This window comes from Pocillopora verrucosa, chromosome 5 (genome assembly GCF_036669915.1).
Source record: "Pocillopora verrucosa isolate sample1 chromosome 5, ASM3666991v2, whole genome shotgun sequence".
Lineage (NCBI taxonomy): Eukaryota > Metazoa > Cnidaria > Anthozoa > Scleractinia > Pocilloporidae > Pocillopora > Pocillopora verrucosa.
In genome coordinates, this window is record NC_089316.1 from 10,259,723 (window position 1) to 10,281,254 (window position 21,532).

The 21,532-nt window shown below is 38.8% G+C and overlaps 1 protein-coding gene across 6 annotated transcripts; it reads right to left on the bottom strand.

Moving 5' to 3' along the window:
* Positions 1-283: 283 nt before the first annotated feature.
* LOC131788968 (protein mono-ADP-ribosyltransferase PARP14) lies at positions 284-20,912 on the bottom strand. Of its 6 annotated transcripts, none has more exons than XM_059106054.2 (8): positions 20,804-20,912; positions 13,512-13,568; positions 9,295-9,485; positions 6,493-6,615; positions 5,561-6,096; positions 3,595-4,888; positions 2,694-3,041; positions 284-2,325 (listed from the first exon to the last, which is right to left on the bottom strand). In XM_059106054.2, the coding sequence occupies exons 3-8, from the start codon at positions 9,296-9,298 to the stop codon at positions 2,042-2,044; spliced, it is 2,589 nt and encodes an 862-aa protein (XP_058962037.2). In that variant the 5' UTR covers positions 9,299-9,485; positions 13,512-13,568; positions 20,804-20,912; the 3' UTR covers positions 284-2,041. The 6 variants fall into 6 exon arrangements, with proteins under 6 accessions (XP_058962037.2, XP_058962035.2, XP_058962038.2 ...); XM_059106052.2 differs by lacking the exon at positions 20,804-20,912 and adding an exon at positions 17,630-17,756; XM_059106055.2 differs by lacking the exon at positions 20,804-20,912 and adding an exon at positions 15,577-15,639.
* Between the last annotated feature and the right edge of the window lie 620 nt (positions 20,913-21,532).

Below are 21,532 nucleotides of genomic sequence, written 5' to 3' on the forward strand. Positions count from 1 at the left end.
GATTTGTTCAATTACATCATGTGACTGGATGTACCCCAACTAAAACTGAGGAATATGAGGTGATATCCCAAGAATGATATTGCATGAGATGTGATGAAAGTCTTCCCTTTACCAAGTTAGCTCAAATTGGGAGAGAATTTGAAAATTCTTCAAGGGTAAGTCATTTGAAAACATCAAGTTATGTGTGATATCCAAAAGGTAAATATATTGGAAAGATAACTTTAACTTATAGCTTCCAACTGGCTCGAAATTACCCTCCTTAATACTTGTGGAGAGACATTAATTGTCCTTATTAGTTCACAGTTTTCTTCAAACTTTATTCTAACAAAAAATTGCTTCTCAGAACAGGTTATGTCCACAGAAAAATATCTGAGCATATTTTTACGTCAAATGGAGTCTATTATCTATGTACATAGTCATTCAAATTTGAATTTTATGCGATAAATTATGCTTGAAATGTCGGCTATGAGGAAGGCATACCAGTTGGCTTTGACCCTTTACACCCTAACATCAGTATGCAAATTCTCCATACTGTTTTCTATACAATTCCTAAGGTGCTGACAAGGAGAATTTGTTTATCAATCAAGAGAATATTAAGTCAGTGATCATTTCTTTTATTCTCATGACCTTACTGTGCAATGTAGCAGTTATACTGTTGGGAGAAATTAGATGCTAGATACTCAGGGATTAGAAGGTTAATTGTTTATGTATGTGTTTGAATGGTTATAAACTTGAAATAATTATGAGACGAATCCTGTGATAATTTATGAAGCCAAAGTGGGATTCACACTTGTAACTGGGTTGTACAGTATGTCCAATATACTAAAAAGTATATTTTCATTGTAAAATTTGGCTGAAGACAAATTTCCGCATGATGAGTGGTTGAAAATTCTTCCCTGAACAACTAACTTAACCCATCAGAAATCGATGCTTTTAAAAGTTGAATCAATATAGGTAATAACATGATTTCATGTGAAATTTGGTGTTTGCAAGAACAAGTAAATTTTTCAAAGACAGTAAAATTGCACAAGCCGTTTCCAAGAGCTTATTACACCAAATTGCAAGGGAAATCATGTTGTTACTTGTTAAAAATGTACATGAAAAAATACATCACAAAGAGTCAAAACAGAAAAAATTTAGAAAGGGTGCTCACCCTTCATGCGATTTGGTCGTGTGTTATGTAAGAATGCTCTCATTTTCAGCCAATCAAAAGCTTGTAATTTTTGCATGTACATTATTACAAAATTGAAATAGGTTCTTTATTCTTTAATCTACACTTAACACACTGGGCTGGCCTGCATATAGCCAAACTAATCAAGGCAGGCTAGTAAAATATTGAGATATCATAACACCCTTAGTTAGTGTACACCACACAGGTTAATAATGTGTTTTGCCCTATGAGTGGCCTGTTTGGAAGTCATGATTAGCCAGTACTATCCACCTACATACAAACAGCTGAGGAGACAAAATTGCATGTCAAGAGTTTAGTCTCCAACCTTTTTTTCTGGTATATTGACAAAACTACTTTTTGGTTTCTGTGTGGTATATACCAAAAATTATTCACCTAATTATCAGTGAAAGTGGTGAATATTTACCTCCACTTTGGTAAATAGTTTTGTATTATTAGGTTATGATATTAGTTAAATTGTAGCTAAAAGAATACAAAGGGATTTTTTAAACTTTTGTTTTTATTTTATCTCTCCCAATTCTCTTTTTCCTACACCCAGTGTTTTGCAATTGTTTAAAGATAATACCTAATATTTTGATTGCTTTTAAACATGAAGTTGTTGTAACAAGGAGATTATTTAACAACAGCATTTCTCCAAACAGGAAAAAAAAATTCCATGAGGATTGTTAATTCTGAACTTTGGAATATCATAGTATTTTAGGAGGGCAACAACAACACGAAACAACACAACTGCGCTTGTTTCAACGTTTGTAGAAGATTGCGTTACGACTGGATTGAAAAGAATGAAGTCACGCAACAGCCGTGTTTAGTCACGCAATAATGAGAAGTATGAAAGCTACTGTGATGGTTGACTCAAGTCTTAAAAGTGATGAGATATTCCGGATAGCATTGCGCGTCTCGAAATACAACGAAAACGGATGGATTTTCCGTGTTGTCCACTACAGAATCAAAAAGAACTTCTGGTTCATGACTGGATATCGCGGGAGGAACAAGTAGCCCTCTCTGTCCTAAGGTGTAAAAACCCACAACGACTCGAGCCAGATACATGTGTCTCAGTCCATTTTTATCCGGGGCCGTGTAGCCCTTAGAATAGGACGCTCTAGATGCGAAGTACACCCCATTGCCAAAGGCCGCTCCTGAAACAAAACAAACAGAATTGAAATTTAAAACCGGCTAAATCTGACCACAATGGATTAAAATCTCCAAACTAACGCTTTTTCAAGTCTGCTTACCACTTTCTCACGCCTAGCAAGAATAATTTGAGATAAAGTCTAAGGAATACAGAAGAAGAAATGCCCATGTGATTGATGGTTTTGTTTCCGAAAACGTCCGGTTTGATAAGGGGGGGTCTTGGGAAGGAGGTGGTGTCGGAGCTCTTCGGAAATTCTTGGAGTCTTTAGCTCGAATATGAATATGGGTCCTCTCTGAGAAATTATGGAACTCAGTCAAGATCAAAATCTGGTGCCCTTAAAGAATATAAATGACATACAATCAGCAAACTAACCGTGCATCGTTCCAGAAAAGGTTCTGTTGAATCCTTGCCTGTTAATGGAGTTAACATTCGAACCTTTCGTCCCGTGAAACAGTTGTAACTCGTTTCTTACGTATCGATCGAATCGACTGTTTGTCCGCTCAACCTCCTGCTTATAAGCGATGTACTGCGTGTAAAGACATGGATTCTGAACACGCTCGATGCTGACTATCGTACCCGGGCCACCAGTGCTATAAAACGTGTTGGCAACGCTTTGGTACTCCATGTCTGCGGAAGGGGCAACGGTAAACATGGCAACTGGAAATGGTTTTCCGTCTGCGAAGAAAGGTTGCGTTGACCAAGAATCTGGAGTGACAACACCTGAAAAAGAAGTATCTCTTATAGTTTACAAATACATTCCATGTTGCCGTGCGCGTTTTCAATAATAGATCACAGATGACATCAAAATGTGATAAGAACAACGAAGCGGCACACAAGGCGTAGCCGAGTGTGTCACTGATGTCCTTATAGCCTTTTGACCTCTCCTGAGTCCCGTTACTGTACAGACCCACGGCAAAATGAGAACTATTTGCTTTATATGATAACAAAAGGCAAAATGGCGCCGATAAGAAGCTATCAAAATGCGTTTCGTGACGAGAACAAACAATGATTGCGCAAGACTACCTAGCACCCACAATATAAAGCAGCTAAACCCTTTAACTTCCGTGAGTGATTAAAATGTAACTTCTCCCTATAAGATCCATACATTATCCAGCAAACGGGTGATGAAAATTATCAAACTTATCAGGAAGAGTTTGCAATATTGATCTAAAGCCAAATTCTTGAATCTAATTTACAAGGAAACGTGTTGCAGCTAGAGGGGAGAATTAATAATCAGATCTTGAGTGTTAAAGGGGTAAGGAAGAGAGCATACCGGTTTCTGTAAATAACTTCCGACTCAGCCGGAGTGGTTGGTATTTCATGTCGCTCGACACAACAGTCATGGACTTAAAATTCACTTTGTAAGTGTTATTACTCATACAGAATGCAACTCCATCTTGTTTCTTAGTCCACGCCTCTTCTATCATTGAGCTGACTACCTCGTTGACAGGAATTTCCTGGTCAAGGATAACATAATGCCACCGCATGTACTGCGTCATCAATTTACGTTTTTCAAGTACTTGCTGATTCTCGATGAGCTGATCGATTTTCTGCCGAATACAACTCACAACCACACAAACATCGTCTGAATTGCCGCCTACTATAAGAGTTCTGTTTTGCTCATCTTTTTTAATATCCGTGTCATGTTTTGATGCCACGTGTCGAAGCCACGCCCAGCAGCTTTGAATCAACCGAGGAATCTCTTTGTGAGTTACTTTTTGTACTGTGCAATATTTCATAAACTTGCCACGCAAACTGTTTATGACAGTGGTAACGCACTTCCTATCTTTTCCATACACTCGAAACTCTGCCGTCTTAGTCGGCGGAGTGTTTCCGCACTCTTTGGGAAATTCGACCACCGAAGGTGTCATCTCAGTCATACAGTCTTCTTCCTCAGCAGGCATAGAAAGCGGGGAAAAGCCCTCAAGGGCTTGAATGGGGGCGAATTCGTTTTTCAACTCATCGCGAAACGTCGACAATAGATCTGCGTTGAATAGGACAATTCTTATCTCTCTGATGGTCCGTGGGGGCGTCTCAAGAAAGCTTAGAATTCCCCTTGAAAGAACCCGGGCCGAGTTTGATGGTGACAGTCCCATGGCCCCCGCGCCTATCGCTGGTAGAACTATAGAACCCATTCCTCTTTCGTCTGCGAACTTTAGACCCATTTTCACTCCCATCTGAAGATCCAGGATCTGCGGAGAGCCTGGGTAAGCGATGACATGTATTATGTTCTTAGAGGGGAGATCCCCACCTCCTGTCATTACTATGTTGCCGGGAAGTTGCGCACCATCTCTGGAGATGATGTGCTTGCACTCATTTCGGACAGTAGGGCCAGCAGCATGGTCGAGACTTTTGTTTAACTGACCACCTTTCTTCAGCTCCAGTGTATTTGTATTTATGATCAACAAAGAGTCAGTTGTTTCTTTCGTCACATCGCCCATGCATACGCATATCTGCGTGTTCTTAATCCATGTGCTCTCACTGCGATCCGCTGACAGTTCAGGGAAGGTTCGTTTCCAGCTCCTTTCGCGCCAAACCTTTTCGTCCACAATTTTTGGAGAACCCATCTGCAAAGTAAACACCGTCCGTAGTTAATAATCTTCCATTCTTCAATAGCTGTTTGGCACCGTGTTTTCGCGACATGGGCGATCATCTACAATAAAGCTAGGGTGATGTGGTGTGATGTTAGCGGTTAGTGCTGTGAGAATGGGTCTGGTCCCATAGGCGGTTTACTTTTTTTTGTTTTGCTTTATCTTTTTTTTCTTGCTTTCTTTTTACGTGTTCTTAGGGGAGAGTGACACCTGAATATCACAATGCGTCTCTCCACCCACGATTATAAACAGGCACCATTGAATTGTGAGGGTCAAGGAAATTGAGGAATGAGGGACGAAGGAAGGTGAACTTGGGGTAATGGTGATACTTACAGTCCCTTGTTGCTATAGAAACCGAGATAGATCGTGATTTCATGACCGCTTGTGTAACGAAGATGAGGGAACTTTTCAGCTTGAAAGCATTAAGTTATTCTTTTGGAAACCAGCATATATTGTGAACCCAATGAGGTCCACTGCTATTACGGATCCTGTACCTCAAAATTCGTAAACAAAATTTTGATGAATATCTGAGGATGGGGAGCTGCGCTCTATATTCATCTTTATTGATGGCACATCCCTTCTCCATCAATATCCTCTACACCCCTTCCCCCTCATAGTGTGTTGTACTAATTCAATTTAAATACTAACATGTGTTTTGAAAACATCCGAGATCTTCTCAAACTCTGCTAAGGCACTGTCAAAGCAAGTTTCGATCTCGTCACTGGAGGTAGCCTGTGTCTTGTCGTCAAGTATCTCTATCAAACAAGAATGTTTCCTCTCCACAGAAGTCATTACGTGCTTTCCGATGCCATTGGAGTAAAACTTTCGCAGACCTGGCTGTTTCAAACGCACGGTTGCAACGATTACGTGACTCGCGACCTCAGCGATGAGTGCGTGAAAAGTGCTCGACCTTTCTTCCGTCACGCTCGTCATTGTGTCACGGAGTTGATCCTCATCTTTAAACCGCGCCAGGTTCTTTTTTAGCTGTTTTAGAATTTTCTTGTGGGATGGAAATTCTCCTTGACCGTACTCTAACAGATACTTGTAAATAGCGCTTTTAGTATCGTCCAGTTGCCAGTGCATATCAGAAGCTGAACCCCATTTCACACAAAACACCTCCTCTAGCTGTTCTTCAGCTACTGGTTGTACTGGCTGAGGTAAACTGCTTGGAGATGTTGCTGCGTCTAAGGAAATACAAAAACAGAAATTCAGATAATGAGATCATTTTTTTCATTCGTTGTAATACTACTTCTAAGCAAAGAAAAAGCCGGTCAAGCCTTGACCCTTTTTTCTGGCCAATGAAACTTTACTTCCTTGACCCGCCCATGAGGAAAGCGTATTGGACTCGGCATCGAAAGTCCTGGGTTCGAGCCGTGCAAGGGTCAACGTTTCTGTTCGTGGACAAGACAGTTAATTCGTTAATTTCCTTTCTCTTGCAAGAAGTACAAACGAATACCAGAATACTTGATGACCTGCACACACTCGAGGGTTTACCCACCGACAGCTACTTAAGCTCCTTAACTGTAGTTAAGTGTAACCTGCCTACCTACCTACCCCTCCCTCCTCAGTTTAAAACCTACCTTCTTCAACGGTACAATATATTTCCGAACCTACGCCCCAGTCTTTCCTATGCACCTCCTCGGGTTGTTTCTCAGACAGCGACTGCAACATCTCAAATAACTCATGAGAAGATAGAGCTGCAGCTAAGAAAAGATACAACAAATAACTTGGAGAAAGTTACTTATATTTTTCTCATTCATGTGGACTAACTCGTTACATCCCTTTTCTCCCTACTGTTCTCTGCTTATTTCCTAAGAGGCTTACAAGGAGAATTTGTTTAAAAAATCACAAGCTCCTTTAGTTGGTGATCATATCTTTTATTCTCCTGACCTTAATGTTTGATTCAGGAGTGATATTGTAAGGAGAAATTAGATGCTCGTCACTCTTAGGAGTCAAAGGGTTAAACGAAGACTTTACGGGCGGAAAGCAACAAATCACTCGAGTACGCATTTGTGTTTCCTACAACTGAAATCTTTTTGAACAGAGCCACGTACCAAAAGCCTCTGGTTAAAACTGTCTATTCATGCGTGAAGCCCCCAAAACGAAAGCTAAGGTATTTTGTCTTTTTTTTTTTAAAGGGGGGGGGAGGGGGAAAGGGGGGGGAAGGGGGGAAGGGAGAAATCATGGTTTTCAATTTCAATGGGAACGGAGGGAGGAGTTAGTCGTCACCAACAGAGTATAAGTTCAGACAAGTTCTAATGCTCTCATACCATGAATGTTCTTAGGTAAAAACAAGGATTTGAAACAATGCCAAGTAAGTGAGTGGGTCCGCTGTAGGGCACTTTTCCAGAAAATAGAGCCTCTCAATTGCTCAGTCAACGGAAAGTCCAAGCCGTCGTTGAAAAAAAAAAAGAGCCAACAACTTAATTGATCACGTTAAAGAAGCCATTTTCACTTTAGACATCTTGAAATCTTCGTTAAATATCTATGGTTTCTCCTTCTCTAAACAACAACCGTCATTGATCCACTGAGCAAACCAGACTTTGTACTTATAATCTTAACCGGAAGAGCAACTCATTGTTATGATAGTTTGTTTTTTTTCCTTTGTTTGTTTTTCTGGAGTCTTCTCTGACATCCGCGTGACGCACCACCTCCTCCACTGACAGTGATGTTATTGATCATATAAATAAGGCTTGAAAACTTGTAAAACTCGCACGGTCATGAAAGTTGCTAAGCATTTCAAAGTCTAAATGTAATGTTACATCTAAGATTACATATAACATCGATATCATTCCGAAAATCAAGGAAAGTTATGCTTTGCAGCTATCAAAGCTTTTCATGAGATTTCGAGGAAATGAAATGAAAAGTGCATTTTAAATTCCATTGATAAATCATGGTTGACACACGAACAGCAAAAAAAAAAAAAAACCCGGAATATCAAAATATGTAACTGGTCGGATTCCAATGTCACTGTGAAAATTTGTTGGTAAGTTGTGCTCTTTCGCCTACGAGCGACTCTTCCGCTTCTCTAGTGCTCTTCTAATACCGCAAGTGCATCTACACCCCGACATTCGCAAGCTAAGCATGAATCAGTTCTTAATTTTCGATGAAAATCTGGTTCTTCAAACTAGTTATCCTGGAAAATTCGCTTACAAAAAGAGAATCAAGAGAAACCAAGTAAAATACCAAAGTTTCAGTGGTGGTCTTAGCTTAACAAAAATCAAAGACTTGGAGAAGAGTTTTGATCTTCAAAATGTTGTTAAAATTCCATTTTTCCTCTGAACGACTGCAACACTGCTATTTTTGAAGGACAGATGACCGGAAGGAGAAGAATCAGTTGAGAGGGGGTCAATTTTCTTCATTAGTTTCTTCGACTGAATTACGGAAGTTTGGCAAAAGGAACTCTCTACAAAACTGGACGGGAACTTCGCAACGAATTGGAACTGCGCACGTCGTGATGAAAGCTCATTTGCTAAAACGGTGACCCCTTAAAAGCATGTGATCCACGAACGAAGGGACGCAATGGCTTTATGGGAATGCTCGTCCAAATACATAATTAGTGATGCACATTCCTTGTTCTTTATTAAAAACCTTTGTTATGACCGTCCTTTTCTTCCACAAAGCGAACATAAGTTTCATAATTCACCACGTGTTAATGGTGGCTATTGTGTACGTGTACCTAGTGAGCCTTGAGTTGTCATCGTTTATTACAAACGCATATTTTTGTGTCAACTTTTTTGAAATCAAATGTCTACACGCAACCATAAGAAAATAGAGACAGACCGTCTTGGCTCAAACGAAGCTTATCAGTAGGACAAGCAAGCGAGCTATGTTAAACATAATTTTAATTTACAGCGGATTTCGGCTGTGGTCTTACGTTTCAAAGGTATATGGCGAAGTCATTTCATGCATTCTTTATACATATTTGGTTATTTGCGTTTTGAGAAACCACAAAAATAAAAGTGGTAGTAATTATCCGATTGAGCGAGAACGCTTTGAAGTGTCACTTCTCTGGTATACGGCTTAAATTAGGTCAAAGACACACGCAATCGACGCGCAATCTTACGTCCCCTGCTAAAATATCGCTCAATGGAAAAGAATCAATGACGACAGTTAAGTCCAAAAGGGGAAAGATTTTCTGATAATCCCATACTATTCTAAAACAAAGTCGTAGTCTCAAAGATATTCCATCGTTTTCTCCAGTTTTATTTTTCCAAGATGTTTCTGCATAATGAAGTACGGGGTTGTGCGGAAATATTGCCCAAGGTGACCAAAACGGATTCCAATCGACTACCTCGAGAATAATTCGACTGAATCTAATTTTTTTGAAGAGGTGTGAAACGGTTCACAGAATATTTTACGTTTAATATTAATTCACTTACTCATTTCGGCGCTCTTGGTGGTGATTCCTCGATTATTCTCCCAACTTCCTCGTGTCCTTCGAATGTTAGGGATTCTCCGTAGCAAGCACTACCGACGTGTTTCTCCCGGTACATCCCTTGAGGGAGATATTGCACTTTCAAAATTAGTGCGCATATACGTTCTTCACAACCCAAGCGACGGATGCCATCACCTACGCAAATTAAATTTCATAACATCAATGAAACATCATGCAAGAATCTTGACACCTACGAACCAAAATACTATAATGTCGCCCAAGTGTGTTCACAATGGTTAAATTTAGCTAAAGGACCTACGCCGAACTTCGCGATCCCACATAGAAAACAATAAACTTCATCCTAAGTACATGGAAGATTCGTTGCAGAGCTTGAAAGAGCGTTTAAAATGTTATTCAGTCGTGACCTCTCAAGTCTTGTTCAAACAGAGCGGAAGTTGCTTCGACCAATTAGGATTCTCGTCTTAAGAGTGGGTCGATCGTGAGCCAACCAATAATCGAGATGTGTTTTCACTTATGATAAGTGTTAATAATTGTGATTAGATCGCTTGTATGGAATGATGATGCTGGAACATGCTTTCAGGCTCTTTTTACGCAGCTTTACACTGCTTAAAAGACCTATTTTCAATCATGACTTCCTACAAATGCGCAGACCGCGCGGAAGAATGAGGTGGCAGTTTACAAGTTCCGCGAAATTTACAGGATTAATTTTGAATGCAGGGTATTTAAGCGATAGTGAGCCTAAATATAAAAAAAAACTTAGAATTAGACATGAATAAGACCAGAAATAACGGAAATCCTTCAGTCTTTTGCTCGTCTGGTGAAGAGAGATTCAAACAGGGAAAGCTTATACACCGCGTTTGTCACAAGCGTTGTGGCGTGTTGCGTGACGTTGATTAACATCACGATGAAATTTTGATGGAAAGATCCAAGGTCCGAGATTCCGGCGAAAAGGGTAGCTCATCTTATCGCCCGCCCAGGATATCATTTCATCAGCTAAGCATAAATTCCGGCTGGGGGAAAAAAGACACCCGCTCACTTGAACCAATGCGATTTGCATTTTGGATTTGACGGTTTTGTAGCGTAAATACTCCCACAGATCACAACGATTTTTCCAGGTGCAGGACGTGGGTTTTGATGGTTGGTGTTTCCACGATGAATTTCATCCAGAAAATATGAAGAATATGTTTACTAAGAGGGATGATAACTCACCTGAGTTAATCCGAGAAATATTTATCGAGGGTTATGATTATCGGAGACAACTGAGAGAGTGACGGTGCAAATTACTATCATGTTTTCATTATTTTACTTGTCAGGCGCAAATGAGCAACTCTTTCGATCATCATGAACACTTGTAAGTTGTCCTTGTACTGTGTATGTACAAGAAACGCCAAAGAGATTAGCGTGTAGTAAAAATCAGTTTGAACAGGAACAGGAATTAAGAAAGAGGTCATCGCTGACAAATGATTGCAACCAGTCAGTTTAGTGCCATTTAGCATTGAGAAAATTGATTGATTAAACGGACTGGACCGAAAAGCTACCCAAAGCGTGACGTATGGAGGATTTTGCGACCACTATACAAATATTTTTCATATGACTGTCACATTAAGAAGAATTGTTGTAACACTCTATTATTGCTAAGATACGGGCTACGTAATTCTATTATTTCATAACCATATTTCAGAATAATATTTATAATCTGTGCATTATGACTAATACTGCTAAATCACATAATATTTTCGTTCCCCAGTTCGAGGGTTTTTTTTCTTCTTAAATCTGTCATTTCGGTTGTCCATTCTCAGCGAAAAAAGAATTATTACGTGCTCGCAACTTGAAAAAAGAAAAAAAAATGCGGAAAAAACACTTCCGTTCTGATAGACAAGCGCCTTTCATCGGCTTCTACGGTTGCAACTGCTTTAAATCAACTGAAACATCAATACTGTTCTTCATATCCCAGATGCTGGAACAATTAAGTATATTGCTTCCCTGTGTTTCCCTCAAACAGCTGGCCCTCGATGAAATGCAAGTCCGAATTCCTTTCTGAAGAATCACAGTCATGCTGAATTAGTAGTAAAAGGCTGATGCATGAGATGAGTCATCAGAAGCCCTCAAAGGTCAATGTGCGGCTTGAAATATTAAAATGTGGTCAAAATCTCGATTCACCGATGAATAGTCCTCCCTAGTAGTTGCTGTACATTCCCACCCTTCCATTTCGTTAAAAAATCACAATGAGTTTGAAGTGTTGTAACAACATAACAATATCTTCTGCAACACAACGGTCACTAGCCTCTTATCATGAAGCTTGTCTTGAAGGCACTTTATTTACGCGGGCCCGCGCGAGTGATTAAGATCATCATGCCTGCTTCCTCTCGAGAGGCTGTCACGCGCGTTATCAATAGACATAAGAATGTTTTATCAACAGACAGAATGTTCTGCTCTGACGGCCAAACACATTATTGAATACATAACTATGCCAAACATTCAAGCAAATTGCTCAGTAAAGTTGGAGCAAGTTGAGCTTAAGTGTAAAGAAAAATTGTCGCTCATATACAGTAGAACCCCGCTAATTCGAACTCCAAACATAAACAAATGGTTCGAATAAGCGCGGGTTCGAGACAGCCGAGAGTAAATGACGGAAAAAATCGGGTCAAGAAAAATCGAGTCTTATTCAGGTTATCGGGGGGGCTCGAGTTACCCGTGTTCGAATGATTAGCTGGGTTCTATATCACGGTCGATCTATACGAAGTTTCAACACCCCCCACACGGGCAACCCCCGGGCAACCCACCCGAAATTTTGATGGTTTGTCCAAATTCCGACAAATTCCCGCCTCCCTATGGCCAAAATTGCGTTCAAATACCCTACCCAAGTGCCGGGTTGATCAACTAACTGCCTCTCCCTTGGAACAAATATTAAAATAATGAGGAAAAAAAGGCAACAGCGGTGAATGGCCGTGTATTAAAACTGTCATATTCTATGACATCGACAAGGCAGTCGTTTCTCATACTGACTGGGTTCTAGCACAAGGTTTGTATCACCTCTTTAAATCAAAACAGCATAAGACGTGATATGCCTCCTAAAATATTGGTGACTCGTGAATTTTTTTCTCAGTTCGTGAAAACCTCATGATTCCCTGAAATCTTGTACACAACTGGAAAGATTTGAAGTTTTCCATTTATAAACGTGACAAAATCAAGGGTATCTCATGATCAAGTAATCCTGTGAACACTATGGGGAAGTAAATCGCAATTTTAACTGTCGATTTACATCTCAAAAATAAATTAATTGATAAATTAATAAATTGAAGAATTCTTCGTACGATCACCGAATGTTGTAAAATATGGCATAGTCCAATACGACTTTTTGCTAAGGGTTCATGTAGCAAGTAATGCTTTGAAGCAGAATTAACCAATGAACTCGTCATTTTGCAAACGTAATCAAATTTTTAATTAATTTTGAGGTATTGCTTGCGTAAGAGTCTTTTATGTTTCTTGCGAACTGGTTATCGTTGGGCATACAATCTTTGGGCGAAGTTTTATAATCGATAATCGACAGTCACGGTGTTGCGTGACAAGGAGCGTTACTACCAAGCCAGCTAAAGAGATATTGTCTAACGACAACAAACTACTAAATATCTGCATTGTTCAAGGACAACAAAACAAGGATGACTGCAAGGAAAATTAGTCATTTCAATGCATCTTAATTAAGGAAATTATGGCTTCTACGATATCCCATAAAAAAGAATCACGCATGTTCGTCACGCTGTCTCCAAATGATTTATACAGTTTCCAATTTGGAAAAGCCCCAATATCACTAACACAAACCTCCATCAGTTGTACACGCTCAGTGAGACGAGGATGTCTTGCAACGTTTGAATGGACAAAATCATAGTTGACAAATACTTACATGTATTTCTACATTTCATATCCCACCTCTCCCCCCCCCCCCCTTCCCATTTTCCATTACAACATACTCCATACTCTACGATAATTCTTAACTTTTCCAAGTAAAATCATTCTTTTTCCATCTTTGTTATGATTTTATCTCTATTTTAATAGCTTCTCAGGAGGTTTAATAATTCGTCTTTAATATTTGACGAGGTTCCGTGTAGATTTTTCTTCCATCAAACTGCAGTTTTCAGCGACTCAAAAAAAATGAACACATCGTAGCCTAATTCGTAGCTAAGAAAGAAAAAAGACACTCACCTATTTGGCAACTTCTTCAAATCCAAATGCTAGCAAAGTCATGACAGCTTCACAAATCTAGAGACAAATAAAAAATTTTATTGGGATCAAAGACATTGATATCAGTTTGGAAATCGAAGGGAGTACTCCGCAAACAACTGTATATATTTACTGCACTATATTTAGAACGAAATGTTGTTCGGCTTCCGAGCAGAACTTTCTAAAACGATAAAAAATGATGAAACAATGAATTAACATGCAATGAGACAAAAAAAAGCACTGAAATGGAGTCGAAAGTGAGGCAAAATGAGATGAAATAAAATGCATGAAACGAAATGAAAGTGAACGTGACGAAAGGCAGTAAAGTGGATGGAATTTTCACGTCATATCTAGGTCGCAATTTCGTGCTGCTAAGTCTGTCTATTCACATCACCAGTTTGCTGGATAATGTAAAAAAATTGTAGGGAGAAGATTTATGTGGATCATCTTTTAGGAGCCTCGCATGCTTTACTTTCCTTGGAGCTCCTGTATTGATTTGAGTCGGCAAGTCGGCAATTTGGGTAGAGGTCAAACTTTTTAGCAGCGACTTCCAGTTTGGATATCAAAAGGAACCTTTAAGAGCAATGATTTTAGGAGAGGAGGAACAGCTGCGTAAAACTTTGCTAATTTGGTCAATTCTTTGATAAAAACAAAACAGCAACTAATGCTTTTACTGCTAATTAACAAAAGAAGCGTAACGAGTTATGGTTGGCATTTTCATGAATTCCCATATTAGTTGATGTTTCCGCCAAGCATTTAGCCTGTCACGTTAGGCATCTAAAGATCTAAATATTGCTTATCTGTAAACATAACAAAATGGCCTTTAAGGCCAAATTATTGTAAATGATTGAGTCGCATCACGAAATATACTCTGATATTATGCAACATTGAAAATAAAAATTTAAGCATCTGATAAATAAACGAAAAAAATAACAACTTCTTTAGATAATTTCATTCACAGAATCATAGGATCGTGAGAGGTTTCGAATTCGTTGGCCTCTTTTGCCAGGATGTATCACTTGCGGAAATATGCTCAGACAGATTAATTGCACAAGTCAGATGCCATGCATGATATGAATAACATGAACTAGCTACTTGTAACTGACCGACAAATTCAGCTAGCGACCTGGAATATTTCATCGGCGTAGGCTTTTTCCACACAATGCTGCGAAAATCTTGAGTTCATAACTCCTCATCTTTGTTTCAAGTCAAAATGGTTCTCAAAAGCGCTGACAGAGCACTCAATGGCAATACCAAATATGGTACCAAGAATTTAAAATTATGACCAATCGAGATTTGCGTTTCAAGAGAAGGATAGCTGTCTCGACTTATCGAGATGTGTGGATGGAACTAGGATCGTATTTTCGGATTGATCAAGTCTGCAACGCGTTTTTTAAAACGAGCCTCAAAGGGCTCTTTTACGACCTTTGCACAGCTTTTATGAAAAGTTATTTTTAGCTATGCTTTGCTCTGCATACGCAGACCGATAACGAATGCATATTGATAAGTTCGTCAAATTTATATACAGGATATACTGGAGAAAGACGGCCAAAATATGAATACTTTAAACTAAGCCATAAATAAAACGCAATAGCGGAAATCTTTCAGTTCTCTTGTCGCTCTGGTTAACCAAGATTCAAATGAAGAAAATTTCAATATCGTGTTAGTCATGAATGATGCAGTGTTGCGTGACTGACTATAAATTAACTAGTGACGTTTTTCGTGAAGAGGTTTCCAAATTCAGAAGGAAATGTTCAAGGCTCGAGCCCACTATGAAATAAAATTCCAGGGCAATGATAGCACTGCTTGCCTCCCGCCCACGATGCTACTTCATCAGAGAAGCGCAAATTTTGGAAGGAAGGAGAGCCACCCGTCCACTTAAGATGGTTCAATACACATTAACCTTTCACGGTTCGTAGCTTTCAATATACTCTTACATTCAATGTTGATCGTGACGGTTATTCAATAATTGGGAAGTGGGTTTTGATGTTTGCTTTGAACACGAAGCACTGAATAAATAATATGTCTCAGAGAAATGACAACTTACCTTAGATAATCGGAGATATATTTGTGAAGATTAGAACCTGACTGTGCAATTTGCTAAATTTGAGACGCGTATCAAGTTTTCATTACGTCACTTGAAGCAACTTAGCAATTCCTTCACACATCCTTAGATCACGAGCATGGTAGACAAGACAGGAACGCCAAATCACCGCTTATTTTTACTGATTTACCAGAAAGTGAAATTAGTTCTTCTCCTTTCCTCAAAAAGAAATGTGACTACATGTAATAAAAAAAAAGTTTGAATAGGAACACCTTCAGATATGAAAGAGAGGGGAACCTAGACGGCTGCAACCTTTTCTTCATATTCACTGAGGATAAGCTTACGTTCAAGCAAGATCTGTTCTTTCCTGCCTCTGTTATTTTCCTTCTATCTATGTGCCATCATTAAGGCTTTTAATTGATATCAACAGACATGCTTTTCTTTTCTGATCGCCAAAAAACATTCTTGAGTGAAACACAAAAAAATAAAACAAAAAAACCGAAAAACCAAAAAGGCAAAAAAAAAACAAAAAAAAAAAAGAACCAAAATAATGGCAACAGCTGAAATGACGTTTAGGTTTACATAATACAATAAAAAAGACCTTGTGTCAAAGAAATCACAACACACCAGACACGCGCGGACGCGAGGGATTGAGTCGAACACGCGCGAGCCAGTAGTTACGCTCGCGTTTCTGCTCTCTCACGCACGTGTAACTTGCGTTCTTGTCGAGGGCTCCTCACGCAGGGTATCATTTTGCCTTTGATTTTATCAACAGAAACGTTTTTCTGCTCTAATTGCCAAAAACATTCTTGACTAATAAAGTAAAGATCGATCATAATGCCAAATATTCAAGCAAATTCTACAAACGTATCTGCTCAAATGCACTCTTAGGGGAAATTTGAGCGTAAAAAGGAAGCAACACGTTTTCTTTTGCTAGATCGAAAAGTGTTTCCTTGTGCAAAAATTATTTTCGGGAGTTAATCACTCCTTAAGATTCCCGTTAACACAACGCCTTCCCTAGGGCCACAGCACTGACTCAAGTAACTTAGAAATGCTATTTTGAGGTAAAACTCAGTAGCAGCTACTTCCAGGTCTATTTTAAAACTTTTACAAATCTTATGAGTTTTTAGAGAGAACATTTTTAATTACAAATTAATTTTTATGGTCAAGGTAACGAGAAACGGGCTAGAAATTTCCTCATTAGCCATATAAGATAAAATCAAAGTAAGCATTTCGCCACCCTCGCCTTAGGCATAGAGAGATATAGATCAAAACAAGGGAGCCTTCGCGGAAAGGATTTTATCAGTGGTTGTGTTGCAAAACAAATAAAACAAAACAAAACCATGCCAAAAAAAACCCATAGAAAACAAAATTATTTCTGACTTTTTGCAGAGTTGAAAATAATAGCGTATTAGCACGGGGAAAAAAAATAAAGTGAAACAATGTTTTTTAAGTGTCTCGTTCATAGAATCTTAGCATCGAAGGTCACGTATGGTTTCGAATCAGTTGGCCCCTTTCAGTAGATGTATCGCTAAGCGGAATAATATGTCAGATAAAAATTACCTTGGTTTGGGTATTTGTCGCGGTTGAATATTAACTAGATGCTCGTAAAAATATTTCCTTGTTATTTTTTTAAATTTTAATTATCTAAGGCTTTTATGGATCTTTATGGACCAAGCTTTGCAGTACATTTTCGATTTCGATCAAAACATCTCATCTTTTATCCAAGATATTTAAGTTTGCAGAAAGTGCTGACAAAGCATTCGATGTTGACACTGTTAAGATGGCGCCTAGATTTTCAAGTCCAAACCACCAGGCAATATTTCGGGAACACTCCGCCTACCCGCTGACTCTTATTGCGAAATAAAATTTCGAAGGCCTTCACCACTGCTTCAAATTAGCGAAGTGTGGTGTAGTGCGTCACATTTTGAAAGCAAACCTTAAACGAATTTCGCAAAGCTAATGATTTCCGAGGTAGTTTGGTTATGACGCTATTAAATTCGTCACAATAGAAAAGCAGCTTTGCAATTTAGCATTTAAGAAAAAATTTCCTTACCTTTAGAGTTTTTAGTACTAAGATTGGTGGCGAATGTTTCTCGTCTCTTTTTGTTCATGGGTGTCGCTGGTAAAGAAGATTTACATTTGAATCCTCGCAAGAGTTAATTGTAAACATTGACAGTTCCTACGAATATATTACGAATGGCTAGCGACGGTAATGTAAACAGAAAATACACCGTCACGTGGTTGAGCGGTCACGTTCAGACACGCTACAGGTCACACCGTCGGAAGCTATCTGTCATGTCATTTTCTCATCTTGTTAAAGTAACTCCCAGCAATCGCCTCGCGCCGAATTTTATTCACCCCGAAAACGCAAAAACAAAAGTACTTAGAATAAAATAAGCTTTTTCTGGAGGCTGGCAAAATTCCAAGGCTTAACCAAATAAACAATACTATCTTTATATATCCTTTAGATATGCATGGGCTAAATATCACATTGAGTTCCAAATAATCAAAACGAATATTTAATATCATTATTAAGGAAACTGAAATAGATGCACATACGTGGATTCCTGCTTACCGTAAATGAGCTTACCGCTGACTATTAGATCATTTTTCATCGCGTTTTACTTTACACCCACTTCCTAAGTTTAGGAATAGAGTACACGTGAAAAAATTTACTGAAATACCACAAGCACCCTAATCGGTCAAAAACCTACGTTTATTTCATCAGTAAACCCATGTTAAGTTTATTTTATAAAAGCAGTAGACCGCGCTATTTATAGTTTTATTGGCTTAGTAAACCACTCGATAAGTTCGTTAATCACGAGCCGGAGGCTCGTGATATACAAACTTCTCTCGTGTTCTTTCAATATCCTGCGTGGGTTATTATTGTGGTAACCCGCAAGAAGGTGCGGTCTGTTGCTAAATACACCACGCAGCCCTTTATTTGCGGGATGACTCAGACAGACGTGACTAGATAAGTCGTGTAAAAAACAATCACAATAATAATGATAAAAACAGATTTAAAAAGAAACCACAAATCTTAACCTTTGGTGCTTGCGGTTAGTCTCTCGTGCCTAATTACTTTTTTTCCTTGAAACACAGTGTAAGCATGTTTTTTTTTTCTTTTTTTTTTGGGGGGGGGGCAGTTTTACCTTCTGAAATGTCTGAACTGAATGGACACTTCATTGTCTAACAGGTAGCTTATCGTGTGTTTGAATCTGGATGTCAGATTATCAGTCTCTTAACGTAGTGAGTAGAAAATTTAAGCCGTTACAAGAGAGAAAAAAATCAAGGCGTCTTCCGTTTCGTGGCACTTTCAAAGCGTTACGAAAGAGATATGAAATAATTGTTTTCAGTTTTAAAGTCGAGTGGCGAGGTTTTAGCTTTATTGCCTAATGATCATGTTGAATATTCTTCATACTGTTCCTATACATTTCTTATGGTGCTGACCAGGAGAATTTGTTTAACAATCATTTTTTTATCTACATTCTCGTAACATTAGACACCAGTCACTCCTCGGAGTGATTCGATTAAACGCCGCGGCATTTATCAAATTTTTCGCGATTCGAGTGCAATAAACATTCCAGGGCGGCGTTTATACGAGGGCGGCGTTCATTTAAAATCCAATTCATTTCTTGCAAACAATAATATGGCAACTGACCATCTGAATTTAGAAAAAAATGTCTTAGTGTTTGTCTAAAAAGTAATTTTCCATATCGTTCTCGATTTCACAATTTGCATGTTAATGCTACTGCAATACATAAAGTTAATAAAGATCTAATGTCGGATATGTTTTCTCGACATCAGAACTGGTAAATTCACAAGGATTTGTATCTGGCTCACCCCAAATTTCCAACTGCGATCGAAGCATTTATCGCTATGTGTTTTTTTAGTCTATTGTTCGAATAAGCGCCGCATCATGATGCGGCGTTTATTCGAGGGGGGCGTTTATTAATATTTCTGCTCTAAACTGCGGCGTTTAATCGAGTAATTACGGTAACTTCGATTATTTTTTAACTTTCCCTTTACTTTTATTTTCTGTTTTTTGTTTTTGTTTTTTGTTTTTCTGAGTGGACACTTTTCATCGCCTTTGCTAATGTGCACGATAGTCTTTTCCTTCGGTTTCGAAAGTTTCCGCATACCCGAAATTGCGCGGTAACGATAACAACTAGATGATGATGATAAAATGATACTAAGTTCGTCTCGTGCTCCAAAAGTCAAGACATGAAATAGTTTATAGTGGTTCACCCAAAAACTTTTGATTCAAGTAAGCCGAAAATTGGACTAGGGGTTTTAAATAAACTGAATCAGCCGAGTAGATCAATTTTGGATTAGATAGGGCTTTAAATTGAAGTCGGTTGGTTACAATTGTAGTTAATGGTTGCACTTTCGATAGGTAATTACAACGTATGCGATGCAACATCGATAACTTGGAAATGACCCCGAGCAACGTTTTACGAAATGATACCAATCTTCTACTTAATCATTCTATCTTTTTGGTTTCTTAGTTTTGCAGTTTAAGCCAGCTATAAATACTCACCATTTGGCAGTCGATCACCGTCACTGTACTCGGTAAAGCTCGAATGACCGCCCGAATGAATGACCGCCCTTAGCTTATCTTGAATAAATACATAATGTTTTGCAAAGTCGATTCATAGAATAGAAATGTTTTTATTGTTTACAACGTTATATTATGCACACAACGTGTGAGGCTTGTTAAGGTCATGCGTTTCAAACACTAAACCAATATAACATAACACATTTCTCGTCGTTTCTGTTCATCAATCCTGAGAACTTTGCAAATGCGTCTAGTAGCCAAATATTAATTCATTTGGGTGATCGGGCTCTTAAATCTTTCATTTTTGCCAAGTGACTAAGGGAATTATGCGTGATATATTTCCGGTCGCAAAATAACAAAAATGCATAGAAATTCATTGCGTCTTCGTTTCACAGTTACCATGTGTGGTTCTAGTTCATATATATATATATGTAATGTATGTATGTATATAATTTTTACCACACAGTCGTTGAGGAAGAATAAATACAAAAATCGAGAGTTTTCGAGACCGCGAAACGATAATAACAACCACACAAAGATCTTCACGAGGCCCGGTGATGTCACCCACGAGAGAAATTAAACCCCATTGGATCTCCACCTGTTTTAGAGCAGTTTCCTAAGGCTTAAGAACGGTGAAATATTGAAAAAAAAGACAGTGGACTAACTCACCTCGTTCCCTGAAACGTGTCAGCAACTGAAATGTTATGAACACAATCTAGGAAACTTATCATCAGACGACGCGGAAAATATGCAGGAGGTGCATAACAAGCTACACCTCTTACTATTGTCGTAGAGAGATTGAAATTCAATAATACCCATACAAAGCTGCACTATTTATAGAGGATTCGAAATTTTTTCTAATTATGATCACGTTGCCACGAAAGCTCTTTATTTTATGCGGTCGTCTAACAAAAAACCGGTCAATTCTTTAAGTAGTTAACCTTTTTGTTTTATTGTATTACCCTTATTTGACTTGCTAATGTTAAAAGGCCCTCAGGAAAAGCAGCGTGGTCCCCTTGACAAAAGAGTAAGTCGAAAAATACTGAGGGGAGAGGGGAGATGGGGGACAAGAAGCTACTCGTTTGGACCGCGGAACTTTTCCTTTTGGTTTGCGCCTCGTGAGGTTCGGGACGGAAGATAGTTTCCCAATCATCGCCATGTGATCACGAGGTGCACTCTCTCTATTTAACATGTGTCATTTTGAAAGTGTCAACATCATTATAGACAGTGTCTTTTGGCCAATGTAGTTACCACGGTGAGACATCAATTTCGCATGATGTGGTGATTATCAAACTTTGTGTCTTTGTTCTCTGCCTCAGCATTCGGCATCGGCAGATAACTCAGACCTCGGCATTGTTAATTCATAATATTATGCTTAACCTCATCCATTAATTGCCT

Bases quoted from the DNA above. Each gene is read 5' to 3' on its own strand.
- LOC131788968 (XM_059106054.2), bottom strand. The intron at 4,889-5,560 runs GTTAGTATTTAA...TTTACTTTGCAG, and splicing joins CGGATGTTTTCAAAACACAT to ATGGGTTCTCCAAAAATTGT. The intron at 3,042-3,594 runs GTATGCTCTCTT...CTTCTTTTTCAG, and splicing joins GAAGTTATTTACAGAAACCG to GTGTTGTCACTCCAGATTCT.